Genomic DNA, 25,586 nt, shown 5'->3' with positions numbered 1-25,586 from the left:
TATGTTATTGTATCTCAACCCTACTTATCAGACCATCAATTCAACTAGTTGGTGTCAGCTTACACACATGCTATATATCTGGTCGATCTTAGTAAAACAACATCCCTGGTTAAGCCCAATGAAAAAAAAACTAGGAATTTTGTATTCAGAAACACTAAGATGGGTTAATACATGTGACAAAAAAGAACATAACTATCGAGAACTACAAACAAATGTAGGGGCAAAAAAAAAAAAGAGTAAATAAAAGGCGCCATTTCCCTAACGATATCAAAATTACTAATATTTACAACGACGGCTATACACACATGGGTGAACGGAAACCAACCATAGGAACCGAACCCTGATCTCCAAAAATTCACAAATACTATTACATGACATCAAATATAGAAAGACGCTCATCTACAATGGTTAGCAATACTGATGATATGAACTCAATTGTAGTTTCGGGAACATATGAAACACCTTTGATCATGAATCATACCATAGAAAAGTATATCATACTTCATCCAAATTCCTGGGAGAGCTCGAAGATTTTTCCCTCTTTCTGTGATGTGGTGAATCTGATCTCTGATCTTGCATTGTTCTTGACGAGGATGCTGCAGGAACTATCAGAAGTTAATTAATACTTCCAAATATGTGACACGTGGAGAAACGCAATGATGATGATGATATATGTAAAATGTGGAGAAGAATGCTAAACAAGATAGACAGACTTCCAATCTAGAAAAGACAACTAGATATATCAAAACATTGATTAGTTTTGAATCAATTCATATCGAGTCCAGTAAAGATTAATATTTTCAACTATGAGCAGCTTTAAAGCTTTTCATCTCTATGATTCAGCATCACCAAAAGCTCGTAATGTTTATTGCTTCAAGGATACTGTTACCCATTATATTCACAAGTCTGCTACACTAATCTTTTTTTTCTTAGGAGTGTCGATTAATATGGATATTTACAGTATGGATCTAACATTCATAAGAAATAAAAGATCAAATGATTAGAAAAGCCATAAAAATAACAATAAAAACACAAGAAAGCTGAGACAGCAAAATAAAATGCAAATACCAGTGGGCACTAGCCTAGATGGTATAATCTCTCCTCCCTAAAGGAGAGGTTGAGTGTTCGATATAGGAAGCTGAGAAATCAGGATCATGATCAAATTACATGTTTACCGAGTTAACTCCTAGTATGAAGTGATATCAACCAATGATTTCCCCTCGAGGAAGATGGGTGACAAAATAGTGAATCTAGTACCCCTTACCTTCTTGAAAGTTTAGCAGAGATACTTAATTGTTTTCATGTTTTAGAACATCTTATAAAACAAAAAGGCCTCAGAATTGCGAATGTTACCAATGTTGCTGCCGTGAAAACATTCACCTACATGCACGACAACCAGGATCCATTGGCTGGTACATAATGTAATACATAACATAACAGCCATTACGAAATAGCAAAGTAACCCTATGTTGCATTACATTCCTAATAATCATAGAAGAAAAATTCATGCGTAATGCCATTATGCAATGGCATTTACTGGTCTGAAATTTCAACCAGTTTTAGATTACTTCTTTTCTTTTCCCTTTTCTTTTTTTATTCACTTCTCACTTCTTTCTACTTTTACTTTATTCCTTTTCATCTTATTCATTAAGCTTCAAAACAAAATTCAAAGGCTAGATTTACAAATTTTGAAGGTATAATTTTATAAAAAGCATATCTAAGGGTTTCTCTTTAAATCTGCCAATAGAGTTTTACATAATGTAGATTGCTTTTTTTTTAATTTCTCTCCTTTACCAAAGGCCTTGTTCCCCAAGTGGTATCTCCTCTACCTGCCAAAGTGGATGGTGAGGGTTCAAGTCCCCATAGGGGCAAATGGGTGTGGAGGACAGGTATCATCTTTACTTCTTAAGTTAATATATAGCATTATATTAGATTTCATTCTTATAAGATATGTATAAAAGCCTTGAGTTAATAAGTTAATATGTAATAGTATGTCAATTAATATTTATAGCATGTTAAATATTAGTATTCACCTTTTTTTGGTTTGGGCGGTTTAATCCCACGACCTGCAGTTGACTTTGGGGAAAGAGGCCTTTTGAGAGGCAGAGATCTAGGTGAAGGTTCAGACTTCTTTGAAGATATGAGAGCTGAAGAAAGAAGAGCATCAACAGCATCACGCTGTTGTTTTCTCTTTGTGATTGCTTCTTTAGATGTGTTGTCAATTCCATCTTGCTCGTTGTGGCTGCCTTCATGTGATGGTATTGCAACTTCCATATTCATCTGTTTATCATGCTCAAACAATTTTGTAGGTCTATTCAGTGCAACCGAATTCAAAAGTTTATTACTATCACCTATCACTGGCTTGGAGTTATCTAAATTACTGGTTGAATTTTCAGGCTTGTGATCCCCCTTACCCACATTAGCATTCGATGTATCAGATTGCTTTTCAACACTCCCTTTGCCCCTTCTTTTATCATCAGTTACAGGTTTTCCTTTGATTGAAGACTTCACATCCTTGGACGTTCTGTTATCAATATCAACAACACTTTGAGATGGAAGATTCTTCTTTACTGAAAACTCACGTTCCTCTCTAGCCCTTCTTTTGTTGGTTTTGAAACCTTCACTTGGGACTGAATCATCATGTTCATCCCTTGCTGTTATGTCTTCACTTTGAGGTTCAGTGTTCATGTATTTTCTTTTCCTCACAAAGGTGTCACTGGCATTATTCTGCTTTAGTTCGGCATGCCTTGTAGCTTCTTTAACCTTTTCACCATGCTTTAGCTGTCTTGGTCGATTATCAGAATTTTCTGAAATGCGATGTTTCAACAAAACTGACTTGAACATGGACTCGTACGGCTTTTTAACTGATATAACCAAATTTCTCTCTTTAGCATCCCTAACAAGAGCAGCCCAATTATGGTTTGTCTGTAATGTTCTTGTGTTACCCAAAATCCACATAGAGAGCTTTGCCCTTGTCAAAGCAACATTCATTCGTCTTGCATCAGCGACAAATCCAATACTGCTAGAGCCAATCCTAGGTGTTGTAGAGCATGGTGTCGCGGCTCTAACAGTGGAAAGAACCAGTATATCAACTTCTCGGCCTTGAAAGCCATCCACAGTATTAAATTCAATTTCAGCAGTAACAGAAGATCCAAATGCACTAGAAAACCGCGAACGCAATAGCGAAAGCTGACACTTATATGGAGTAATGATGCCTATTCTTCCACCAATGAACTCCGATGGGTAACTAGCGGAGTAACAAAATGTAAACTTTAGAAGCTGTACTAGAAGAATCACGGTATTGGTACGAAAGGAAAATATATACCTCTTCTTTAAAAACCTAAGGATTGCAACTGCAGCATCAGCCTCACACTCATTGTAGAGGGACAGTGCACCAGAGTTTCTACCATGAAGCTCCTGCCCATCAATAATATCAAAGAATACATATGGCCCTAAAACTTTGCTCTCGTGAAATGGTGCTGATTTGCTAGACATCTGGTCACCATTTAGCAACTTGCTATCATAGAAATGCAAAGATGGGAACTGGCATATCTCTGGGTGCATCCTATACTGCCAAACATAAAAACTATTTTAGAAGGCAATTTTCAAAAATAGACAATGAGAGATGCTTTAGTATGTAAAAACAACAATGCTGGTGATGATGATGATGATGATGATGATGATACAAGTACTACACACAATTGGCAAGCCCGACATGAACATTACACCTCCTCCCTTCATGAGTTGTGTGATATGCGGGTTGTAAGAAATAACACTCAAGCTGTCTATACAGGGCCGTAAGAGAGAGAAAGTCATATTATCTAGTGCGGTCCCTGCTAATTGAGGGTTTTGGGAGAGGTAAACCGGGTACAGACTAATATTGTAAATGTAGTAGCTGTTTGTGATTGTTGATTTGAAAACACATGCATATCCCAATTTGGACATAAAACCCTATACCTTCACCTTAACAGCTTCTTGTTACTATCATTAATCAAAACAAAAGATGAATATGTAGAAGTGCCATGAATCACAAACTTAAATCAAAATAATATTTGAATAGTAACTTATTGTAGTATCGTGCTAAGTCACATAGAGTGGGAGCGAGATCGGGAGAGCGCCAAAGTCTAAAATTTCTTGAGTAGGAGTGTCTCTAGAGCGTCTGTAAATATGTGTACTTATCCTACATGAAATATGAAATATCAATTCATTAAGTATGATTTTTCTTTAATTACTACAAAATGGCTTCATACCCGTTATAACATACAGAAACATCCTTGTTAAGAAGATAAAATTGGTAAGATGCGTCACTTTCCTCCTTAGATGTCTGGGTCTCAAATCTTGTACCCCAATTTTAAATGCATGTTATAGATTTAATGCAAAGCACCGTGATTGCGCCCACATGATGCAACGTGGTGGTCGTTTGATGGGAAACATTGAAATACACAAACTGAAAAGTGATAATACTGAAAACAAGGATGGTGTATCATGTGTCTTATTGTATGTCTCTTCCCTTTCAGATTATTTCAATTATAACTTTAACTTTCTTACACTCATAATTGTTTTCATTTAATTACCATTGAATAGCGGCATTAAAGGAGAAGAGAGAGAGAGAGAGAAAAGGAAGGGGGGGGGGGGAAGACTTCACTTAATATAATTGTCTGGATTATCATAAAAGTAACAGCACCATGTCATCATCATCATATCAAAGTATGAGTAACCAGAAAAGGATTCAAAAGGTAGTTTATAATGACGAAAATGATTGAGAATGACATTAAGAAATAGTTCCAGCGGAACTGTTGCTTCTCTTCTTGTTTTGTGGGTGGGTGAGGAGGGGGTGGATGGGGATTAGGTACTAAGCTTGAACGTCAACTTCATAAGAACTATAAGTACAAGGAAAAAAGAAACTCTACTAGTCTACTGGCATGTGAAGATCATTGGATCAAACTTCTGAAGACATTTCAGCAATTTCTCCACAAAACTTAATCTCAGATCCCCCAATATGAGAATACCTTATAGTGGTTATTTTGGTAAAATAAATAGGTACCTTTTGTTTTGGAGTTTATCTGCAAGTACCATATCATAGAACGCAAATCACCATTATCTAAAATTGCTGGTATACCAAGTCTTTGCAATAATTGAGCCCCTTTTGGCACCTCTCAGCAACAATAAAAAAACTCTTACTAATGTTGTGTTCGGTAGGAAGGAAGGAAGAAGTGTGGAGAGAAAATAGGAAGGAATGAACGAACTTCCTTTGTTCGGTAGAAATGATATAAGGAAAGAAAGGAGAATAGGAAGGATGATCCATCCTTCCTCCTTTACAAATTTTCATCCGCCCAAAAATGGGCAGAAGAAAGGAAGGAAGACAAGTAAACTATTATAAAAGTTTTAAATTAAATACTATCCTAAATTATACTAGTTTTAAATTACATTACTATCCTCTATAAATTACAATATTATAAATATTATTGGATATAATGGTAAAATTAATTAAAACTCTCTCTTTCCTTCTCTCTTAACGAACATAGGAAATTATAAGTTTATTCACTTCTCTTCTATCCAACCAAACAAAAAGAAGGAAATACACAATCTCTTCTCTAGGGATGTCTCGTCCATCCCTTCTTTTCTCCCTTCCATCCAATATTTTTTCTCTCCTACCGAACAGAGCATAAAGGCAAAGCACCTTAAAATATTAAAAAATGCTGGAAAGTCAGTTTACCTGCTCGGTAAGCATAACGACAGGATGACCAGCCCTTTGTAGACGTTCAAACATGCTGCATTGATAGAGATATTTGCTGGCAACATTAGAGATAACTGTTGCAGGAAGCTGTTTTGGATCACCAACCTTCAACAACAGCACTTCATCATTAATAACGATGATTACATTTTTTTTTCTTTAAAGTAATGTAACTACAAAATAAATGGATTCAATGGTCTCTACCATTATACATTTTGTTCCCTTTGATTTTAAGAGCTGAAGAGGAATCAGAGTAGCTGGTTCTAGAGCCTACAATGATAAAAGCAAAACACAAAATAAAAAAGGTTGATTAAATATAAACCACAGGAACCAAATAAGAGAAAGAGCTGAAAAATAAAAATCATACCTGAGCTGCTTCATCAATCACAACAGCATCAAACAAAGTATTCTCAGATGAACTGCGAAATTTATGACTTGAAATGGATTCAGAACACACTCCATACAGATCTCCACCGCATCCACTCAATGTAGTTACTACGATTTCAGCTTCCCTTAATATAGACTTCCGCAATTTATGTTTTAAAGCTTTGCTTTCTTCATAAGCTTTCTTCTCATGTGCCTGAGCAGCAGCAAGATCAATGTAGATTGCTTTCTTTTTTTCATATAATTTTCTTAGCTTAGCAGCTATTTCTGAATCACACATTTCCTTCCCGTCATCCCCCTTTAGAGCATCCCCTTCCAATAAACCTTTTGAATTGGAATTTCTATCCTGTAAGTTAGCACGCTTGGCTTCAAAGAACCTAATACGGTCTACTAACTTCTCTAGATTAGAACGGAGAGCTGTCAAGTCTCCATACATATCATTCTTGGCATCAGGTGCATTCATTCTCTCTGCCAAACGGTGATCAACAAGTGTGTCAATAAAGAAGGGTAGTGAATTTGGATGAACAGTCTTTGGATTACCAACCCTTACAAGATATGGCTTATACACCAATCCATCACTTCCATAAAGACCTTCAGTAGATATTCTTGACACTAACTCGTCCACAGCAGCATTTGATTGCGCACAAATAAGCACCCTTCCTCTAGTGCAGCTTCCTGTGAATTTGCAAGTCCTTTCTGATTCCTCATTCAGTTGTCTAGCCAAGGCTGCATCCTGCCAGGCCCTTGCAATAGCAGCAGACTGGCTAATCTGCAGTTTTGAAGTGGAGCATGAAGTATTGCTAGGTTTCAAACCACCATCTGGTGATCTCTTAGTATCATTAGTTCGAGAGAGAGCAAGCAAACCACTGACTATGGCCAGAATAGTACGGGTCTTTCCAGTACCTAAAGGTAAATGCAGATAAAAAACAATGACCATATCATTCATACCACAAACTTTTTATCCGGTTATAGGTCAATCCATTCAAATAAAAAAATACATACCTGGTGGACCTTGTATAAGAGACAATTCGAAGTCTTTCTTTGAATCCAAGGGTCCAATAGCAGCACTAATAGCTTGAACTTGACTCTCATTATATGACGATTTAAGAATTCGTTGCAAGGATTGAGACAGCTTACTAAGATCTTTTCTAGATTCATATTGACCAGCAGAATGGTTGATGGGATTCAAGATATTAGGAAGTAAAGGAATATCCTTTATCGCTGAAAGTGCCTGGAATTCTCGAAGTTGAGGCGTAATATTCATAACACGACTAACATACCATTTGCTTCGTTCAATAAGGAGCTTTCTAGTTCGATTGAGACGTGAAGAACCATTTTGAAGATAGAACCGGATGACAAGGATACTTGATCTTCTTTTGTTGTCTTTCTCACGCCTCTCTACCTAGGACACAATGGTGCATTCAGCAGAATACAAAGAACTGAAACCTATGGAGTGAAATACTAAAAATAACTTGATGAACCATGCATTTCACTATTATGACATTGTTGAAGTGATCTATGAGCTGCATAAGAGACAAACAGTCCAACTGCTAAATAGCAGTTTGTAAATTGATAATCAATCATAGAGAAAAAATTTAGTGTATCATCCTACCCTAATCATTCAATTAGCTTTTAAACTTCCAGGCAATTTTAGAAATATCTGCCATCAGAATATCAAGAATAAAATTTGAATAGTCGGATGAACCTGAAAGGAATTATTAGTCAGCACATTGTTTATTAAAGCTCAATGAAGCTGAAATCAAAAGTATCATATCACCAGAGGCACACAAGGTCTCAAACATAGTTATATCCATTGGAGCAGCTAAGATTTTAAGAAATTCTGAATGTGCAAAATAAACTATAGTAATTTGAAAATTTATAGGTTGACAGGTTCATGCATTAACGTAAACAGAATAGTTTCTCATCAAATATTCCTAAATCATGATTACACATTTCCTGTCTTGAGTAACACAAAAACATTGTATACCTTTCCCAAAATGTGAACATCATGTGAAGAATTTTTCAGGGGTTGTCTTGTAAGCAAAACAAGATCATTCTCTGAACAGCTTCCAGATCCTGCAGAATCACCATCATCATGGACACAGCGAACAAGATGAAAGTCATCAATTCTCTCAACTGACACCACAGATAGAATGCAACAATACATCTCTTCTGAAGAATTCATCTCTAGAAAGGAACTATGCAACTGTGCTTTAAACTCTTCCAATACCAATGGCCGAAAAATGTCCACATATTCTTCAGGTGAATGAAAACACACAGGGACCTCTTTTAATTTGCTAAGAGTTTTACTGCCCTCTTCACTTGCAGATGCTAATCCCACTGTTGCGAAGTAATCTATCTCTAAGATGGGTCTATACCAGTCATCAAGCCTCGGAGGCTTGAATCTTTTAACTCCAACTTCCAGCCTATGTAAATAGGCAGATCTGTTTTCTACTGGTACATTAAGTTGAATGACTTGCCGTTTGGGACCAGAAGTGCTTGGTTTTGTTGTGTATGACTGTCGAAACTTTGCGGATTTTACAGCAAAATCCCATGAATTAACTTCATCACGTACTAACTCTTTTATCACAGTATCACTTTTTCCTGAAACTTTTTTCACACATGGTTGATCCCTATTCTCAGAGCTGATAATTTTTTCAAAAGAGGTTTTTAAATTAGATTCCCGCTGGGATTGGCGATTGGATTTTGTATCTTCTGTCTTAAAATCTACAGATTTTGATTTGAGGCAAGGTGCAGGGCCTAATCTGCCTTCCACTGAATCTGAGTCCAGCTTCTGCGAGAAAAATCCAGCACAATCAGAAGCATCAGTTTTCGGAAAAGCGTCAAACAGATTCTTTGACGCGTTAATGGCGGAACTGTTCTTCTTTGCAATGTCACCTTGCGTAACTTTATCAGAAGCATTAGAAGTCACTGTCTTTTTATCCAATATATGCGGACTTGAACCCAAATGAATGGAGATGTCCTCCCTAGCAGAAGTTTCCATTTGTGTCTCATCATCCGAAAGAACAACAACATTATCTCCATCCCTTCTATTAACAGATGTTACCGAGTCCAGAATCTGCACGTCTTCATCCTCCAAGGAGAAAGGTTGTGCACCTTGAGCTGAACACTTCTTCTCAAATGACAAGTTTTCAGAAACTAAAGGTTTCGACTTCAAGTTTGTTTTTCTAACTACACATGAGCTTTCGTTTGATAATGACACAGAAAGGCGTGATACTTGTTCGGTCACTTCATCCATTGCAACAGAGTCTGGATTCCACAGCCATGATTTATAAGGTAAAATAGCAAGAGAGTAGCTAATGATGATCTTGATGGTTAGAAACTTGAAATAACATAGTTAGAGAGAATGAAAACTCACCACATGAAAGAAGTTTCTCAATGGCGCTGATCGCAGAAGCAGAATTATCACTGCACCACCCTTTAAGAAGAGCTAGCAAAGAAACCACTGTCAGTTTCCAATATCTAACTATGACTGCAAGTGATGACCTTCCCCAATCCATCAAATCATGAAACCATTTGAAGTCAACTAAATTTTCCACCATCATCTTCGAATCCAGTTTTGTTTTATGAACTAATGGGAGAAGCTTCTCAAACACAACAGGAAGGATCTCAAGTAAACGGACACAAGTCATCTGAAACAATAAACGACAAATATATATATATATATATATATATAAAGCGCTCTACTCAATGAAGATAGGCTTAGGTGCAACAGAGATGAGACCCAGAATTCTCAACTAAATTAATGAATCCCAGCCTCCTGGAATACATGTGTACTCACTATAATATAACTGTTCAACCAATTTATCAACTATTTGATGTCACATAATTACTGCCATAAATCCAAAACACCATGGAGCTTATATAAATATTTTAATTCTCAAATGAAAAATAACAATATTGAATCAGCTAAGGGAAAAACCATGTAGAAAAGGGGTATGGAAGACAACCAAGGACTATAATAACAATCTTAGAAAATCTATAAACTCAAATCACCATTTGAAGCATTCCATAAAATAAGATTCTCAAGGAAAAAAAAAAAAAAAAAAAAAGACATTGGAATTAAATCGATGTACCCCCAAACCTTAGAAAACATAACCAAGTGTACATGAACTGTCTAAGACACTTAACTTTATTAGATAATTACCCATTCTGATGTTTGGGGTTCTTCCCCAATCTAGAACTGGACCATAGACTCAATACCTGCAAACTAGATGATTGCCAAATATATTGTGTTATAGATCTCTACACAACCATCACTTATAATTCCTTGAGTGATATGCACGAGAGACGATTCATCTGGGGTCCTTTTATATTTAAAATGTGACCTGAGTATCATTCTTTCTCTAGTTATTTCAGGAATTGGCTGAGTGAGTATCAAATGGAGGAATGGGAGGACTTTCATATTACCAAAAGCAAGCTTAAAGACAGGAATAATACAGTGATTCAGTGATACTAAGGAGTCTAATACCATTTTTCACTAGAATTAATGTCCATTGTGTTGAAGAGTCGAGGCTTCATGGTGAGAATCTTAGGAGGGACAGAGATAAACTGAAATTAAAGTTTGAAGAGGTGTTACTTATGGAGGAGATATCATGGACGGAGAAGACAAGGTAGAAATGGGTTAAGGAATAAAATAGCAATAAGAATTTTTTTTCATAGGAAGGCTAATGGGAGGAGGAAAAAAAATATCACTGAAAGACTAGAAAGCACATCTGGAAAGTTTTGGAAGATATCAAGTTGATACCACAAAAAGTACAAGATTGGTTTCTAACCTTTATTTGAAGATGGCATTCTAGGCCTGTTGTGGACGGTGTTTACTGGACCCCAATTTTAATAGGAAGGCAGCTCAGCTTAAGAGGCCTTTTCAAATTGAGTCGTCAAAGAAGCTATATTTACTGAAGCAAAGACAAGTCACTTGAACCAAATGGATTTTTAATGGCTGTTCTCTCAAAGATTGTCTGGCAATTATAAAAGAGGATCCTCTGAAAGAATTTAACAAGTTTTATCAGAGTTTTTGGCCTATTAGCTAGATAACAGGTTTGTAAAAGAAATTAAGTAATGTCATACCTTTAAACGTTGGGGAGGCCCTCCAAGAAAACATCTACATGACTCAAGGTGCTTTTCTAAAGGTCACCATTTTAGATGTTGTTTGTCTTTTGGAGGCCACTGAAGCAATAGAGGATTGGGCAAGACTGGAAGGAAAGGAATTCTTTCCAAGTTCAATATTCAAGAGGCATGGGATCGTGTTGATCAGAAGTTCTTTATGATGTAATAAAGAAGGAAAATTTCGGAATTAAATGAATGAAATGGACTAGCAATTGTAAGAAATTAATGAATTTCACTCCAATATCAAGCACGACGTCACAAATTGGAATTTAAAAACAAAAATTTTATGCAAAATATAACTGAAAGTTAGGTCCTTCTTCAGTCTTGCCCTCCCTGCACCCTGCATAGGCTGCCAATACTAGGTAACAGCCTTTTATCAATGATCACACTAAAGGCTGATTTGAGCTAGTAGATTATTAGGCAAGATGGTTAGCTCTTTCCCTTTTTGTTCACCTTGTGGTCCAGATTGTCACATGATTGTACGAAACTATGAGTTATAAATTTACCCTTTTGAAAAAAAATATAATAGTGTTGAAAAATAAGTAGAGCAGAGATCCAGTGCAAGATCTATGAACAAAGGTTATAGATCTTGTAAAAAACAACATTTCTATGTTAGATCTAGGTGGAAAAATAAATCTAAAAAAATGAAAACTTACCAAGTTATGGGCTAAGATCTTGTGATTTCAAGGTTAGATGCATAGTTCTAAGGTTGATTTTGAGTCTAAGAATGACAGAGGGTTGTTGGAATAGAGAAGAAAAAAAAGTAGGCCAGATGCATGTCTGCCACTTTAAATAAGCCAACTGGCCTAGTCTCTGGTGACTTGGCCAATGCTGTAGTCACTCTCTGTTGAGCCACCCCAAAGCCCTGCCAAGTCCGTTGCGAATTTCAGTCACACTGATATATTGGTTCATAGCGGACTTGCTTCTAACTCAGTTCGTTACTACTCCCCGAGTTTACCTGATGCAAGAGGTTGTTGGAAAACAACGGGCATGGCAAAGGGATTTGTATCAACTAAAAATGAATCAAGCACACCCTCGCATGAAAAAGATGCTCACAACAACTAAACTGACATATTTTGCGCAATACAAACATTTAAACCAAGAGTTGACAAATAAAAATAAAAAATAAAACAAATAAAAATTGGAGACTACATAAAAAGAAGCTGACAGGTAATTCAAGATTAAATGAAGGATGGGGATAAGACCTGGGAAATTTTGTAATCGATGAATGCCTTCCCTTCTGCCATACACTTCCTTATAGAAGGCCACGCAATTTCTGATAGTAAGCAACAAAACTTCTCCCAAAATACTGAATCCACATCTGACAAATCTCCATCAACACTAATAGTCACAGGATCAAAGACTGGGTGACCCAGAAATCCACCTTGAGAAGAGTACTTTGAAATTTTTAAGTCCTCTGAAGAACTTCTTGGCAGGGTTGGGGTAGGTGTAACCCCTTCCTTAAGTAGTTTGCATACAACAAAAAAGAAATGATGTAAACTCTGAAAATTTAATAGAACTGAATCCAACTGAACCTGGAAGAAGGGGGGGAAAAAAAACTAGATGAGCAAGATGAAAAATAATATGACCTTAACATTAATACTACGTTTGGTGGCACCAAATCGGTGACTTGGATTTGGGATTGGAGAAAATTTAATACAAATTTTGAATTAAACTTCCTCCAATCCCAAATCCAAGGCATCGATTCGGTGCTCCCAAACATAACATAACAAATTTTCTGTGTTTTGTGATCTGGAACCCACATTTGGTAAAAGGGACAACCAATTATTTTAAGATCTCCAATATGTTAAAAAGGGACACCCTTATATTGCAATATGCGAATACAAAATAATCCTATGTGAATCATGTTCTGTTCTTATGCAGTAAGAGGCAGCTACGACATAGGGTTTAGCAGCCATTAATTTATAGGAAAGTGCCATGTTTATCCAAAAGCAGTTTGTGACAAATTAGTGATCTTCCTCTACCAGTGACTAAAGACAGATTACATGTCAATGTAAGGGATGGGAAGGGGAGGAGGAAGCAAGTTTAGGGCCTGTTCGGCAACTGTTTTCGCTTTGTGTTTTCGATTTCCATATGAAGCAGAAGCAATTTCATTCAAAACAGAAACATGTTTGGTAACTAAATTTGTTGCACAATGTTTCAAACCGAAAAAAAAAAAGTAAATGAAAAAGATGTTTGGATGATTGTAAGAAAAAATTGTATTTGCATTATATTGATTCAAAGTTAAATAAAAAGAATCTCTCTATAAGTTCACAAATAAAATCATCTCTTTCTTGCATCTAGATTTGGGCCTTTTCCGAATGCTTAAATGTTCTACGATGATCAGCAATCCTGCACCACTACTTAAGCTACTCCAAAACTCCTTGTGAAGTCAGACAATGGCATTTCCAGGTTTAACATGCAAATAGAGTTTAGTTCATAATAAACAGAAAATTACCTAAATAAAAACAAGATATAATTGCTTTTGGGACATGTAGTAGAACGAATCAGTACCAGTTTCAAAGCATGTCTCAAACCCAAAAGAATGGCCGACAAAGAAGATGAGCAGGAGCAAAGAAACTGCAAACCACAAGCAAGGCCACGCGTGTTTGAAACTTGTTCAAGGATACGCCTACCAACATGCCGCACATTCTGTATCAAGCAGAAAATCTTAATTGAGCAACTTCTAATGGAAAGCAAATCATGAGCACACAAGACACACGCACACACACGCAGAGGAATCTATCACTTCAGTCAGAAAGTCATAATGAATGATACACATATTTACATCATTAGGATCCACAAGCAAAAGGATCAAGCTTTCACTCATTCTTGGTTCCCAAGTCCACATCTTCCGAACCACTCCTTGCTCCATTTTAACAAGAAAATTAGCAGTTATCCTGTCATACACCTTGAGTCAACAATCATTATGGTGCATCCACTTTCAAAATACGAGTTCAAAGTATACATATAAATAGAGGCTTTACATCACAGCAATCAGATAAAAGAGATGTACAAAGCACCATTAATGTATAAAGCTGATGCAACTAACCTCTTGAATGTTCTTATTAAAGGCATACACATTGTAGACACTTTTATCGAATTTTTTGACTCCTTCCCTTCAGCACCATCATCAGAACCAGATGGGACCTTCCACCCAAATAGATGTGAGATTTCTGAAGCACACGTTGACAACCAATTTCTAACTGGAAGTGTCATTTCAGTGCTATTCTCAGGCTCAACCATAGAAAAACGAGATAAAGCAAAGAAAACAGCCTTGGAAAATGAAACAGGAAGGAATGAGGGATCAATATCAACCAAAACATCACACCACAACATCGGAATGCACATCCATCCCCCAATATCCAGAGAGGTGATTTGACTCTGCACACTGAATTCATTCCAACAACTGACACCCTTCTCTCCAACATTACGAGCAGAAGGAAGGTTGTCATCATCGTCTTCATCATTAAATTCAGTAGACATGTTCTCACCAATGCTTGGGGGTGCACAACAGTTGAGCATAGAAGATATTAAGGCAGCTGAATCAGAAATTATAATGGTTTGAATAACATCAAAGGCAGGTTGTCTTAGAGAACTGTGAAGCGATGAATCCTTCAGAGAAGACACAAGGGAAGGTCCCCTGTCCAATAAAATTGCAGAGGTCATAAGAGGTTATCTAAGTTGATACTGGTCCAAAATTTTCACCAACAAAGCAATGCAAAATGTATGTGGACGACCAACAGGCCAGTGGCCTAGCGGTGGAGGCATGTGTGTGTGAGTACCAATTAAGAAAAAAAAAAAAAAAAAATGGTATGTGGACGTTAAAATTCCGCATTATTAGCTTTATTTTTAGTTGGGGGATGGGGAGAAATTGTATATCTATAGAGGAGATAGTTGATTTTTTGGGTTCCTTAGGATCCCTCTTCTTCGGCTTCGGCTTCTATGTAATTCTTGGAATGCGTTCCCCTTTTGAACGCGTTCTAATACATTTTTACTTATCAAAATAATAAATAAAAAAAGCCATGCATTTCTATGTGAAAGCAAACCATCTTTGCACACATGAACTTCAGATTGGTTTCACATAAGCTTGGGTAATCATTATTCAAATCTTTATGCTTATACAATAAAGAAATTTACCTTCTCTTTTGTATCTAGAGGAAAATGGAAAGGTGTCTATAGAGATATACCGTATGGCTAATAATTTAAGTCTTAGTTTTAGCTTAAAGAAGAAGAAGAATAGCAATAGAATGGCGAAGGACGAAACACACCACCGTTATAGATTTATTTGTTTCACATTTAATCCACCTTTCCAGACATTTTCTTTTTTCTTTTTTTTTCTGTGTTTGAAATTGATCTCTCTCCATTCACATCCAGTTTGTTTCTCTCCACATTTCTGCCTGAACCAATAAGAGAAAAAGGATAAAAAAACTGAGCCTATTCGTATCTCTCCAAATTTCAAATGCAATATTACAGCCGACAAAAACTGCTGAACAACTTCTCAATGAAACCACTTAGAAGGTAAACCGGCTCATATCCAAATGAAGCAAATGCATAAAGCACATTTTACAATAAAGATTCTCAAAAATTGTGAAGCAGAATCAAAACAACGGACTTGAACTACGCACCACATATGTGCACATTCAAAAGGTGGGCAAGGTGGGTTCATCTTGTAACCTCGATGAATGATGACAAGAGCTATCTGCAAAAACAATCTTGCAGTAAATAGCATAAATAGTTAAAGAATATGATCCGATAATCTAGAAGGTGAATCAGAACCTGGCAAGCCTTTTGCCTCATTAGAATGCTGAAGTTACTGCTCACAGTCACTTGATGCAAGAGAAAATAAAGAAAATGCCTCCGTTGTTTTTCATGTTCTCCATCTTGCAAAGCTTCAAGAGACTAGATAGACAGAATTACAACACATCAGTAATGTTGCAAAATAGTATGTGCAATGCTCAGAGACTCCGAAGAACAAGAAATAGAAAAGAACAAATACCAATTAAGGACTTAAAAATATAATAGCAGAAATGCTAGACATACATGCCTGCAGAAAAGGCAGGAAAAGATCAAAGATTTCTTTATGGCTCTTCTCATTTCGAGTATGGAAGCACTGACCCAATAGTGTGTTGCGCATCACACTTGGAGACAATGTAGCCCTCAACCATAGCTTACAACCTTAAGCAAGCCCCAAAAATGAAAATGACACTGAGAAACTAAACAAATCAACCACTAACAGTATCAAAACAAAAGAATACACCAAAGAAAAATATACCGAGCATTTCAAAGAGAAGCCTCAGGCAATTAACTGCGTATGAAAACTCAACTGAATCATCACTTATATGGTTCAGTACTATACTAAGGAAAATGGGATAGCGCTCCAATATGCCTTCTTCAAATGCTGGAGGCTCTAAGAACCCAAGCCTTCATGACACAGACACACGAAAAACACTATTACCATTAAAACAGAATGGAAAATAACTAAATATAAAGAGTTAAGCCAAGGCAACTGGTTCCTACAATGCCTTGATTCCAAGCCATATGGTTATACGGTCCAACTGCACCCTTGGCCTTGAAGTCTCAAAACTTGATGGCAATACTCCTGCCTCCAAAAAGCCAATACATTTCTTAAGCAAAGGCTGCAAAGACTCCAAGTCTGTTGATCCCCTACAAACAAACAAAATAAGAAATAAAACGTAAACCAGTATCCATGTGGCCATAAGCATAAATTAATTTTTTAATAGAACCTCTATGGTAAAATTCCTTCATTAGAAAAACTAATTGACCACCAGCTGAGAACATCAATATCAAACTAGGGGAAAGCGAATCCAGTGTGGGCTACGCAGCGAAGTAACACCCAGTAGCATCAATTAGTTCATGAAAGACATCATTCAGAGGTTGGAAAACCCATCCATAATCTCTAACAATATTTTTAAGGCAAAATTGAACAACATTGACAGATATAAGTAGCACCCATAGACACCCTTTTAGATTGGTCAAACTTTCTTCTTTTTGTAACAAATTGAAAATTTATTACAGCAAAAGAAATACGCAAAATAATGAAGGATGAAAACTGCTACAACAAATACATGGCCTAAAATACAAGTAAATCATCTCAATACCCAAATCAACTCAACGAAGCCTCTTCCCAACTACTTGGGGTAGGCAACACAAGACCTGTTTTACTATTCCGCTCAATCTAAGGCCATAGACTCAGTTAAGTCATAGGCAATTGTATCTTTCCTAACTATCTCAACCCATATTTGTTTTATTCTTGCCCTCTTCTGAGAATTAGTAAGCAAGCTCAACCAGTCTAAAATCTAAATATGATTCTTTGGAGTCAGGCTGGGACCATACTGCAACCTCCACAACACCCAAATTTCCCAGCTTACTATATTACCACAGCAAAACATAATGAACAAGATCAGCATTAGTATTGGAAATCACGATAATTGAACCTCGAGGCCTTGCAAACCATATTGCCAACATGAAGTTCCGAAAGAACAGTACCTCAATTTTCCCATGTTTACAGCTAGGCGAAAACCAATAGAACGAGATCTTCTACTTTTCATAAAAAGCAATGCATAAACTCCCTGACAATAAATAAATTAGAGGTTGATTTTAACAAGATAAGAACACATTTCGAGTCTACTGCCAACAATGAAACAGATGAATACAAATGAACATGAATATACCGGATACTGTTGATGTCCAGCCAAAGTCAGTTCATGAGAATTATCAATTGCTTCAATAAATGTTTGAAACTCAGTTACCAAGGATTGGTCATCCAACAAGATGGGGAACATCAAAACCTGTAAGACAACGGCAAACTTTTATATGCTCTAGCAAACAGCACAAACTTCAACAAGAAAACTTTTCATATTCTCTTTAAAAGACCTCTTCCTTCAAACTTTCTTTAACAAATTTTATTTCCTAAGTCCCTACAAAACAAACTAGTATAAAATAAAACCTGGATCATATCATCCCAATTATGAGCCTTTAGTGACCATTTGGCAAGAATTTTCGCTTATAAAACACAACAAAAACTACTTATAATAACATAACGCTCAAAATAAATAACACAAACCAGTGCTAGCAATCAACATCCTGCACATTACTGCATTACAACGAGAGAGAGAGAGAGAGAGAGAGAGAGAGAGAGCAAAAAATATAGAAAACAACCCAAATACCTCAAATATGACACTAACAACTTCAGTGTTGTCACGCACAGGATCATATTCTCCCCGCGCTATTCTCGCGTTGATCTCTTTCAAGTGTTCGGTTATTCTTTCTTCATCAAGACTCTGTAGCACATCAAGAAGAGGACCAACGGATTTCAGGTCATACTCCACATTATATATGCCTTGGGCTTGATGGTGCTGACAAATGCATTGTGTGCATAGTTGCATTTCTTCAGAGATCCTCTTCCATAGAAGCTTGAGAGGAGAATCGTGTCGCTCATCCTTAAAATAATTGTAAAATGTTTCCAAAAGAGGTCCCATCAAATCCCAAGCGCCGCACCAGATATGATTTTGTTTTGGCAAAAAAATCAAGAAGTTGAATGCATCTGAAAACCTAAAAACAGAACACAAAATTCACACTTTACCACATCAACATAGACAAATAACCCCAAAACAGATTGAGACTTAGAACAGAAACTAAAGGTAAAATAATGCTATGCACACAAATAAGTTTTGTTGCAGAGAGTCAAAAAAATCTACAAGAAGGTCAACATTTCGATTTAATACAGAAAAGCAGAGTAAAAAACAATTCGTAGGTGGTATAACTAAAATTGAGATCCAAAAGCCTCATGATCGAAATAGGGGAAAACAATATAATGTCCACCATGGTTGTGTATCACAATTTCACATAAAAACATAATCTTAAATCAATGTGCCCCACAAAATTAGCCATACTATATAATAGGTACAAACATTTAACTGAACAATAATTTTGAACCAAAAAAGAGAAGTTTGAAGAGGGGATAGATAATGTGACTATTCAGAACATTGTAGATATATAAATCACCAGCTGTTCCAGAGTTTGTCTTTTTTTTCCTTTTTTTTTCTTTTTTTGGCATTCACCAGTTGAGTGTGCTTACAGTTATAGCCAATGGAACAACGTTATTAATGTCAGCACTCAGCAATCTGCATTTTAACTCAGTCTGCATTTTAACTCATGGCAACATTCATAACACTGGCACATCAAGGATGATTTAAGCAGGTTGATTTATTTTAACCTGTGCAGCAAGAAGAGATTTTATCTATGAACTAGATCGATGACTGAAAGGATGGCTGGAGTGACATTCAAATCGTATTCAGTACATATAAAATCTTTTCTTCAATGGATTGGGTTTTGGGCAATTTTATGTCGGAAAATACAGCGATTATCTGTCGGCATTCTTTCTTATAAAAACTCATTTCTCATTGATTTTGTTTCAAAGATTACTCCCGGGCTTTATTCATTATGCTCTCTCTCTCCATAGCAATTTTCTGATCTGTTGCTTTTCCTATAGCTCTAGTTGAGTGTTTTCGAGGATCCCAACTACTTGAAGTTGATACAATAACATAAGTTCTGATATATGATTTATCCATGCATATAAGTGAATATGGAGTGGAGGGGACAAGATTTGCAATCTTGAGAATCCAGCCATGCAGCCTCCAGCAAACAATAGGAACAATTAGGATGTAATTAGTGTTGGGTTCGAGGCGGTCATTCCTATCCCAAACCTGCACACTAAGGAAAATTAATTTCCAACCTTCCCCACCGGGGCGGCATCGGAGTCAAGGCGGGATAAGGTTGCTCTGCTATGCATAAAAGGCAGAATTAACTCAATCAGCCATAACAACGAGGCAAAGGAATGCATCCACAATGCAAGCAACTGCATGGAAAGGGTGAGAACTAATCAAGAGCTGTGCTAACAATTGCTGAAGGAAAGGGACACCATTATTTGCAACATAATGGAGTTGTAACCCATCTGTATCTGATGGATTTAACAAGTGTAGAGCACCTTCAAAAAAATATTTCTAACCATGATAACCCCAATGGCTATCCTAAACAGAAAAGTGTGCAATATAAGTGAAGTCAGAGTACAACGAAGGCATTGTTGGACAGCCTAAATAAGTGCATAACTCTACAATGCACAATTTAATAAAATTTGACAGTCCGAATATTAAGTAAACAAAAAAAAAAACTTGACTTCTTTATCAACTACTTTTAATCCAACCCTATAAACTCAGTTTTTAAAGCAATCACGACTATGAATTCAGCACTAATATTTTTCAGTGATTAATTTTCAATGTCATCAAAACTCAATTAACTTGGCGCCAATTTAAAAATGCTAGGACTAAAATTGCATAAAGTTACCAACAGGCCTATGGCCTAGCGGTACAAGGCTCCTTCCTCCCTCTGGGAGGTCAGGGGTTCGAACCTCCACCTCAGTGGAGGTGATGTGTGTGAGTTTCCCAACTAGGAAAAAAAAAATTATAAAAAAAATAAAAACCGTTGATCACATGACGAGTAACACAACTGAAAATTGATGTTTAATGTGCAACCATCAATAAAGTGGACGAAGAATTCGAAATTTACAACCATGGAAAATGTTAGATTTTGAGACCCAAAAAATAATAATATTAACGATGAAGAGTTGAGAAGACTAAGTAAATGGCTTGTATCGCAATGACAGGAACGAACCATTCTTCTTTAAGCCGGCGAAGACGACGAGGATTCGAAGGATCGGAAGAAAAATTGTCGTCGTCGTCGTCTTCTTCTTCAATGACTCTCCATCGCTCTAAGAGTTCCGTCCTCGAAGTAACGATGACCTTCTTCGCCATTTTCAATTTGTAATCTGAGGGCTGGCTTTTCACTGCCTGGTCATGTCTAACACTCAAAGTCGAATATTAGGGTTTAAAGAGAGTGTGTAAAAATACCGAGAGAAAAATTAATGACGCCGAGAGATTATAGTATTTCAAGAGAGAGAGAGAGGAAAGTTTGTATAGAGAGAGACAACAGAAACAGCGCGCCAGGAAAGGGGCAAGTGAAGTGCAGCCGGCAACCGCCCCAATAAGGGTTAATTGTTATTTTTCTGGGCGTATGCCCCAATTATACTTGTAAATTCATTTCTCAGATCTAATTTCAACTCAGTTATTTGAGACATTATTAGATTGATTCTTCACAATTTGATATTTGATAGACTAATTTAATAAAAAAAATTATGTTAAGATATATTTTTTTTGTAATATATTAATAAATGATATTTTTTTGTAATATATTAATAATTTTTTGTTAGACTATATTTTTAATCAAATGGTCTGAATTCAGAAAGCACTAATAATTATAAGAGAGCGATATATTCGTATTTGATATTTGTTGGATACTTCTTCTATACTGATAGTCTATGGATATTCGTAAATACATATTCAATATTTCTTAAATATACTATAATTTTAAAATATATATTTTTTAAATTTTAACACGTATATGATTCTTACATATTTCAACTGTGTATTCCACACTTCTCAAATATTTTATTAAGTGATGACTAGAGATGCTTGTATTTATGTGCTGTGAAACAAAATTCTACATTATATTATTGATTGTATTTAAATTCATACGGAGTAATATTTTAAAAAAATTAATTTATATATATATAATAAAATTTATTAATTTTTTTATTATTGTATCATGCCTACTCGTATCTACTTTTTAATGATTTACCGTATTCCAATATTCGTATAATGTAGTATCGGTATTTCTACTTCCCACGTTTGAATTAAACTAAAATCCATCATTGTCAACAGATTTACAAGTATAATTGGGCATAACCCAAGGCGATAGCAAAAAAGGAGCCCAATGGCAAAAATAAAGAAAAACAACTTACTGTTGTCCCAAAAGAGAAAAAACAAAGCCCAACTAGAGTGGCCCAAATAAAGGCCCAGGAATTAATAATCTAATACAGTGGAACCATAGACATGGGGTGGCGCTCTGTTAGCCCCTTGATGGTTGTCCAAGGGAAGACATGGGCATTTCAAGGCCATGCCATGTTTTGGAAATACTTTGGCTTTGGTTAGACAGCCATGAGAATGCTCAGTGGGTTGTCAGCGTGCACAAGATGCTCAGCGTGCACACAAGATGCTTAAAAGGATGCTCGGCATGCACTGGGGGTGCCCATTGGCACTTTCGTAAATATGGTGAAAAGTGAAACTTGGAGTTTTGACTCGGGATCTTTAGGGGAGGTACCTTGAGTCTATAGAAGCTGGTTGGCGCAGACGGCACTCAATTTGGATGTCGAGAAAGGTCTGAAAGGCCATTATGACTCCTCAAGCATGGGTGATGTTTACTCCTGTCAGAGTGCTGGATTTCCTTAAGACTATATTAGGGGGGGTCTGTTGAGCACATCGGTTGGGCTATGGCATGGCTTGCTTAGAGGGCTTAGCCAACGTGCATGGGCACGTGTTGCACCACTCCAAGATGGTTGCACAAGTGGGGAGCATCCAAGATATTGAAGGGCAAACAAGTGGGCACCGACACGCGCGCTAGTGTGCAGCGGCGCGCGTGCAGGCGTGCAGGTGGGCGCGCGGGCTGGCGTCTAACCTAGTGTGTGCGAGCGTCTAGCTCGGCGTGTGCATGGGCGTCCAGGTGGGTGTACAGCCATGGGCGCATGAGGGTTCAAACATGGCGCGCGAAGAAGGGCACTAGTGTGTGCGCCGGCGTGCACTTTGGTGTGCACCCGAGCGTGCGCACGGGCGTGCATGGCTTGGCACGCTGTGCACTCAGAGACATATATATGTGGGTGCAGATTGGTGGACTTGGCTTGGGCTAGGTTTACAAGGTTGACTCAGATGTGGTTAGAGCATGGACAACACAAAGTCATGGCTTGCGGTTACAAGAGGTGGTGGCTTAGTGGGCTCGGTCGGTTGGGGGAAGTTACTAGCACTTCCCACTCATCATGGGAAGTGGGGGAGTGCTGAGTAACTTCCTAAACATGTGGCACAATTCTGAGAGGACCAACACACAGGCGGTTAAGGGTGGTTTCCTCCACTATGCAGAATGTAACTTCTTGTGGTTATGTGGCATGAGCAGAACCTGCCAACAAGTCTAGCAGTTGGGCTTGTCAACTGCATTATAGTGCTGGCACATTTAAAGGGTGTCAGCACGACCCTAGGTGGATGGGGGTGTCATCCATCATCTTAGTGGGCAGTTATGGGCGATTTTGAGAGTGGCCTATATAATGGTAAGGTGGGCTTTGTAGAGGGGACAGAGAAGAGGGTGTGAGCCTTGATTGTTCCTTGTACGAACTCATGTGTAATACCCTGTATTTTATTAAAGAGTTGAGTTTATTTAAAAAATTCAATTATGTGAGGATTTCTTTACTTATTATTGTGCATGCTACATTATTATATTAAGTTCATTTAAATGTGCATGTAAATTAATTGTGTATGTTAAAATAGTAAATTTATTCATTTAATTATGCATGTATTATTATTAATAGTTTAATTTGTTGGTTGTGCTTATATTAATCATTATTAGTTAATTAAAGTATTATAATTATGTTATAAAGTATTATAATGATATAATGTATTCTTATGTAATAATAATAATAATAATAATAGTTTAATAATATAATAATAATAATAATATAATAATAATAATTATAAAAGTTTATTAATAATAATATTAGTAATAATAATAATAATAGTTATAATAATAATAATAGTATTAAAACCAATGTCATGATGAAATTAGAGATTAGGATGGGATTTCATCAATGTTTATGGGTGGAATTGAAGCCATATGGTTGGGAAGGTGGTTAGTAAATGTAAAAATGAGATATTTGTAATATTTATATTATATAATTTGTATATAAATTAGCTAGCCTACCTTAGAAAAAAAGAAAGGGAGTTAGAAACAAATTATAAATTCTAGTGAGCCATTGTAAGAGTGTGGAAAGGAAGAGAAAGAAAGAAAGGAGCTTGGACCGGTGTAGGGAATTTACCCGACTACGCGCAACCGGCGGATTTATTTTAAATCCAAAAAGGCAAGTTATTATCTATTTTTCCCCTTTGAATTAATAAATTAATTGTTTAGTTTATTGATATTATTTTAGAGCATAGAGACCATGTAAGGAGTTTAATAAATTAGGAATTTTAGTTTATTAAATTTGTGAAATTTTAATTATTTAGGATAGTATATAATTAGTTATTATCCTAGGATGTTCAAAATAGCTAAAAATATTTCCTTAAGGCATTAGGAATTTTTTTAGAATTTTTAGGAATTTTCCGGGGCTTTTCTGCATTTTCCGGCGACCTTCCGGCGAGTTTTCCGGTCGCCGGCAATGGGGGAGATGACCGGAGTGATCCGGTGTGTTGCGGCGTACTGCAGGTTGGTGTGCGCGCACATCCTGGCCCTTGGGAGTGTTAGATTGATCCGGTGCATCGCGGTCCATGTTAGCGCGATACACCCGGATCAATGACCGTTGGATTAGGTGTAAGGTGATAGATGGATCCGGTGTTGCGCACCCACAACAAAGTCCATGCAACCACCGAATCAGGAGCCGCCGCGTCAGCAAGGTACCATTAGTGCGCGCGTGGCAGCGCGTGCGCGCGCGTGGAACGCTCCAGACGCGCGTGGGAGCGCGTGCGGGCGCGTGGCTGATGCCAGACGCGCGTGGAGGCACGTGGGAGAGTGGGAAAGCTTGGCGGCGCGTGGGGGCGCGTGAAGGGCCTCTGCAGCTGCTGGAAAAGTCCAGAATACCCCTAGGGACTGTTTTGTCATTACCAGGACCTTCACTATACATTTTGGGGCCTCGGGTTGGCATTTTTAGAATTAACGGGACATTATATTATTATTTTATTTCTCGTTAACTATTATAATTGTCCGATTAATATTTCTAAATATTAATTGTATCAGTTAAAGTGCGAATCGCTAGTAAACATATGTAATTAATTTAACGACTATTAATGGTATTATTTTATTAAACTGTAATAACCATTAATGTTAAATTAATTAGTGCTTGGTTTTATTCATATAAATAACCCATTATATATTATGGAATATTTATACTGTTAATCGTATATAAACCATGATTATTATGCTGTGTGCATTTCAGGAAATAAATGGACTGTTTAATTATGTCACATTTATATTATATGGATGAGTTGCCATATAGAACCATGTGAGCTGGCTAATAAGTTTAGACTCATTTATACCTTATGCATTCGTTGCTATAGACAGATGTGTGGCTGTCGGGGTATGTGGTTTAATATTATTGGCATGTGTTGCCTAATTGACATACTCGGTATATTTATTAATATTGTTGGCATGTGTTGCCTAATTTATA

General features: G+C 36.9%; 1 protein-coding gene across 3 annotated transcripts; it reads right to left on the bottom strand.

The window, feature by feature from the left end:
- Window positions 1-92: 92 nt before the first annotated feature.
- Window positions 93-21,367, bottom strand: LOC132284095 (helicase SEN1). 3 transcript variants are annotated; one of them, XM_059786161.1, is made up of 22 exons: window positions 20,942-21,367; window positions 18,439-18,823; window positions 17,944-18,060; window positions 17,759-17,841; window positions 16,769-16,915; window positions 16,524-16,672; window positions 16,296-16,426; window positions 16,028-16,150; window positions 15,877-15,950; window positions 14,301-14,891; window positions 14,037-14,148; window positions 13,763-13,900; window positions 12,454-12,783; window positions 9,498-9,771; window positions 8,106-9,388; window positions 7,121-7,520; window positions 6,102-7,021; window positions 5,939-6,004; window positions 5,717-5,842; window positions 3,326-3,570; window positions 2,034-3,247; window positions 93-605 (listed from the first exon to the last, which is right to left on the bottom strand). In XM_059786161.1, the coding sequence occupies exons 1-22, from the start codon at window positions 21,079-21,081 to the stop codon at window positions 496-498; spliced, it is 7,158 nt and encodes a 2,385-aa protein (XP_059642144.1). In that variant the 5' UTR covers window positions 21,082-21,367; the 3' UTR covers window positions 93-495. The 3 variants fall into 3 exon arrangements, with proteins under 3 accessions (XP_059642144.1, XP_059642145.1, XP_059642146.1); XM_059786162.1 differs by having other exon boundaries at window positions 93-596; XM_059786163.1 differs by lacking the exons at window positions 16,769-16,915; window positions 17,759-17,841; window positions 17,944-18,060; window positions 18,439-18,823; window positions 20,942-21,367 and having other exon boundaries at window positions 16,292-16,426; window positions 16,524-16,655.
- Between the last annotated feature and the right edge of the window lie 4,219 nt (window positions 21,368-25,586).

The sequence above is a fragment of the Cornus florida genome, unplaced genomic scaffold (genome assembly GCF_030987335.1).
Source record: "Cornus florida cultivar Cherokee Brave unplaced genomic scaffold, ASM3098733v1 CherokeeBrave_3.0.0_Hap2_Chr11, whole genome shotgun sequence".
NCBI classification, from domain to species: Eukaryota; Viridiplantae; Streptophyta; class Magnoliopsida; order Cornales; family Cornaceae; genus Cornus; species Cornus florida.
Note: the sequence above shows the minus strand (reverse complement) of the source record. Positions and strands in the feature narration are given on the sequence as shown.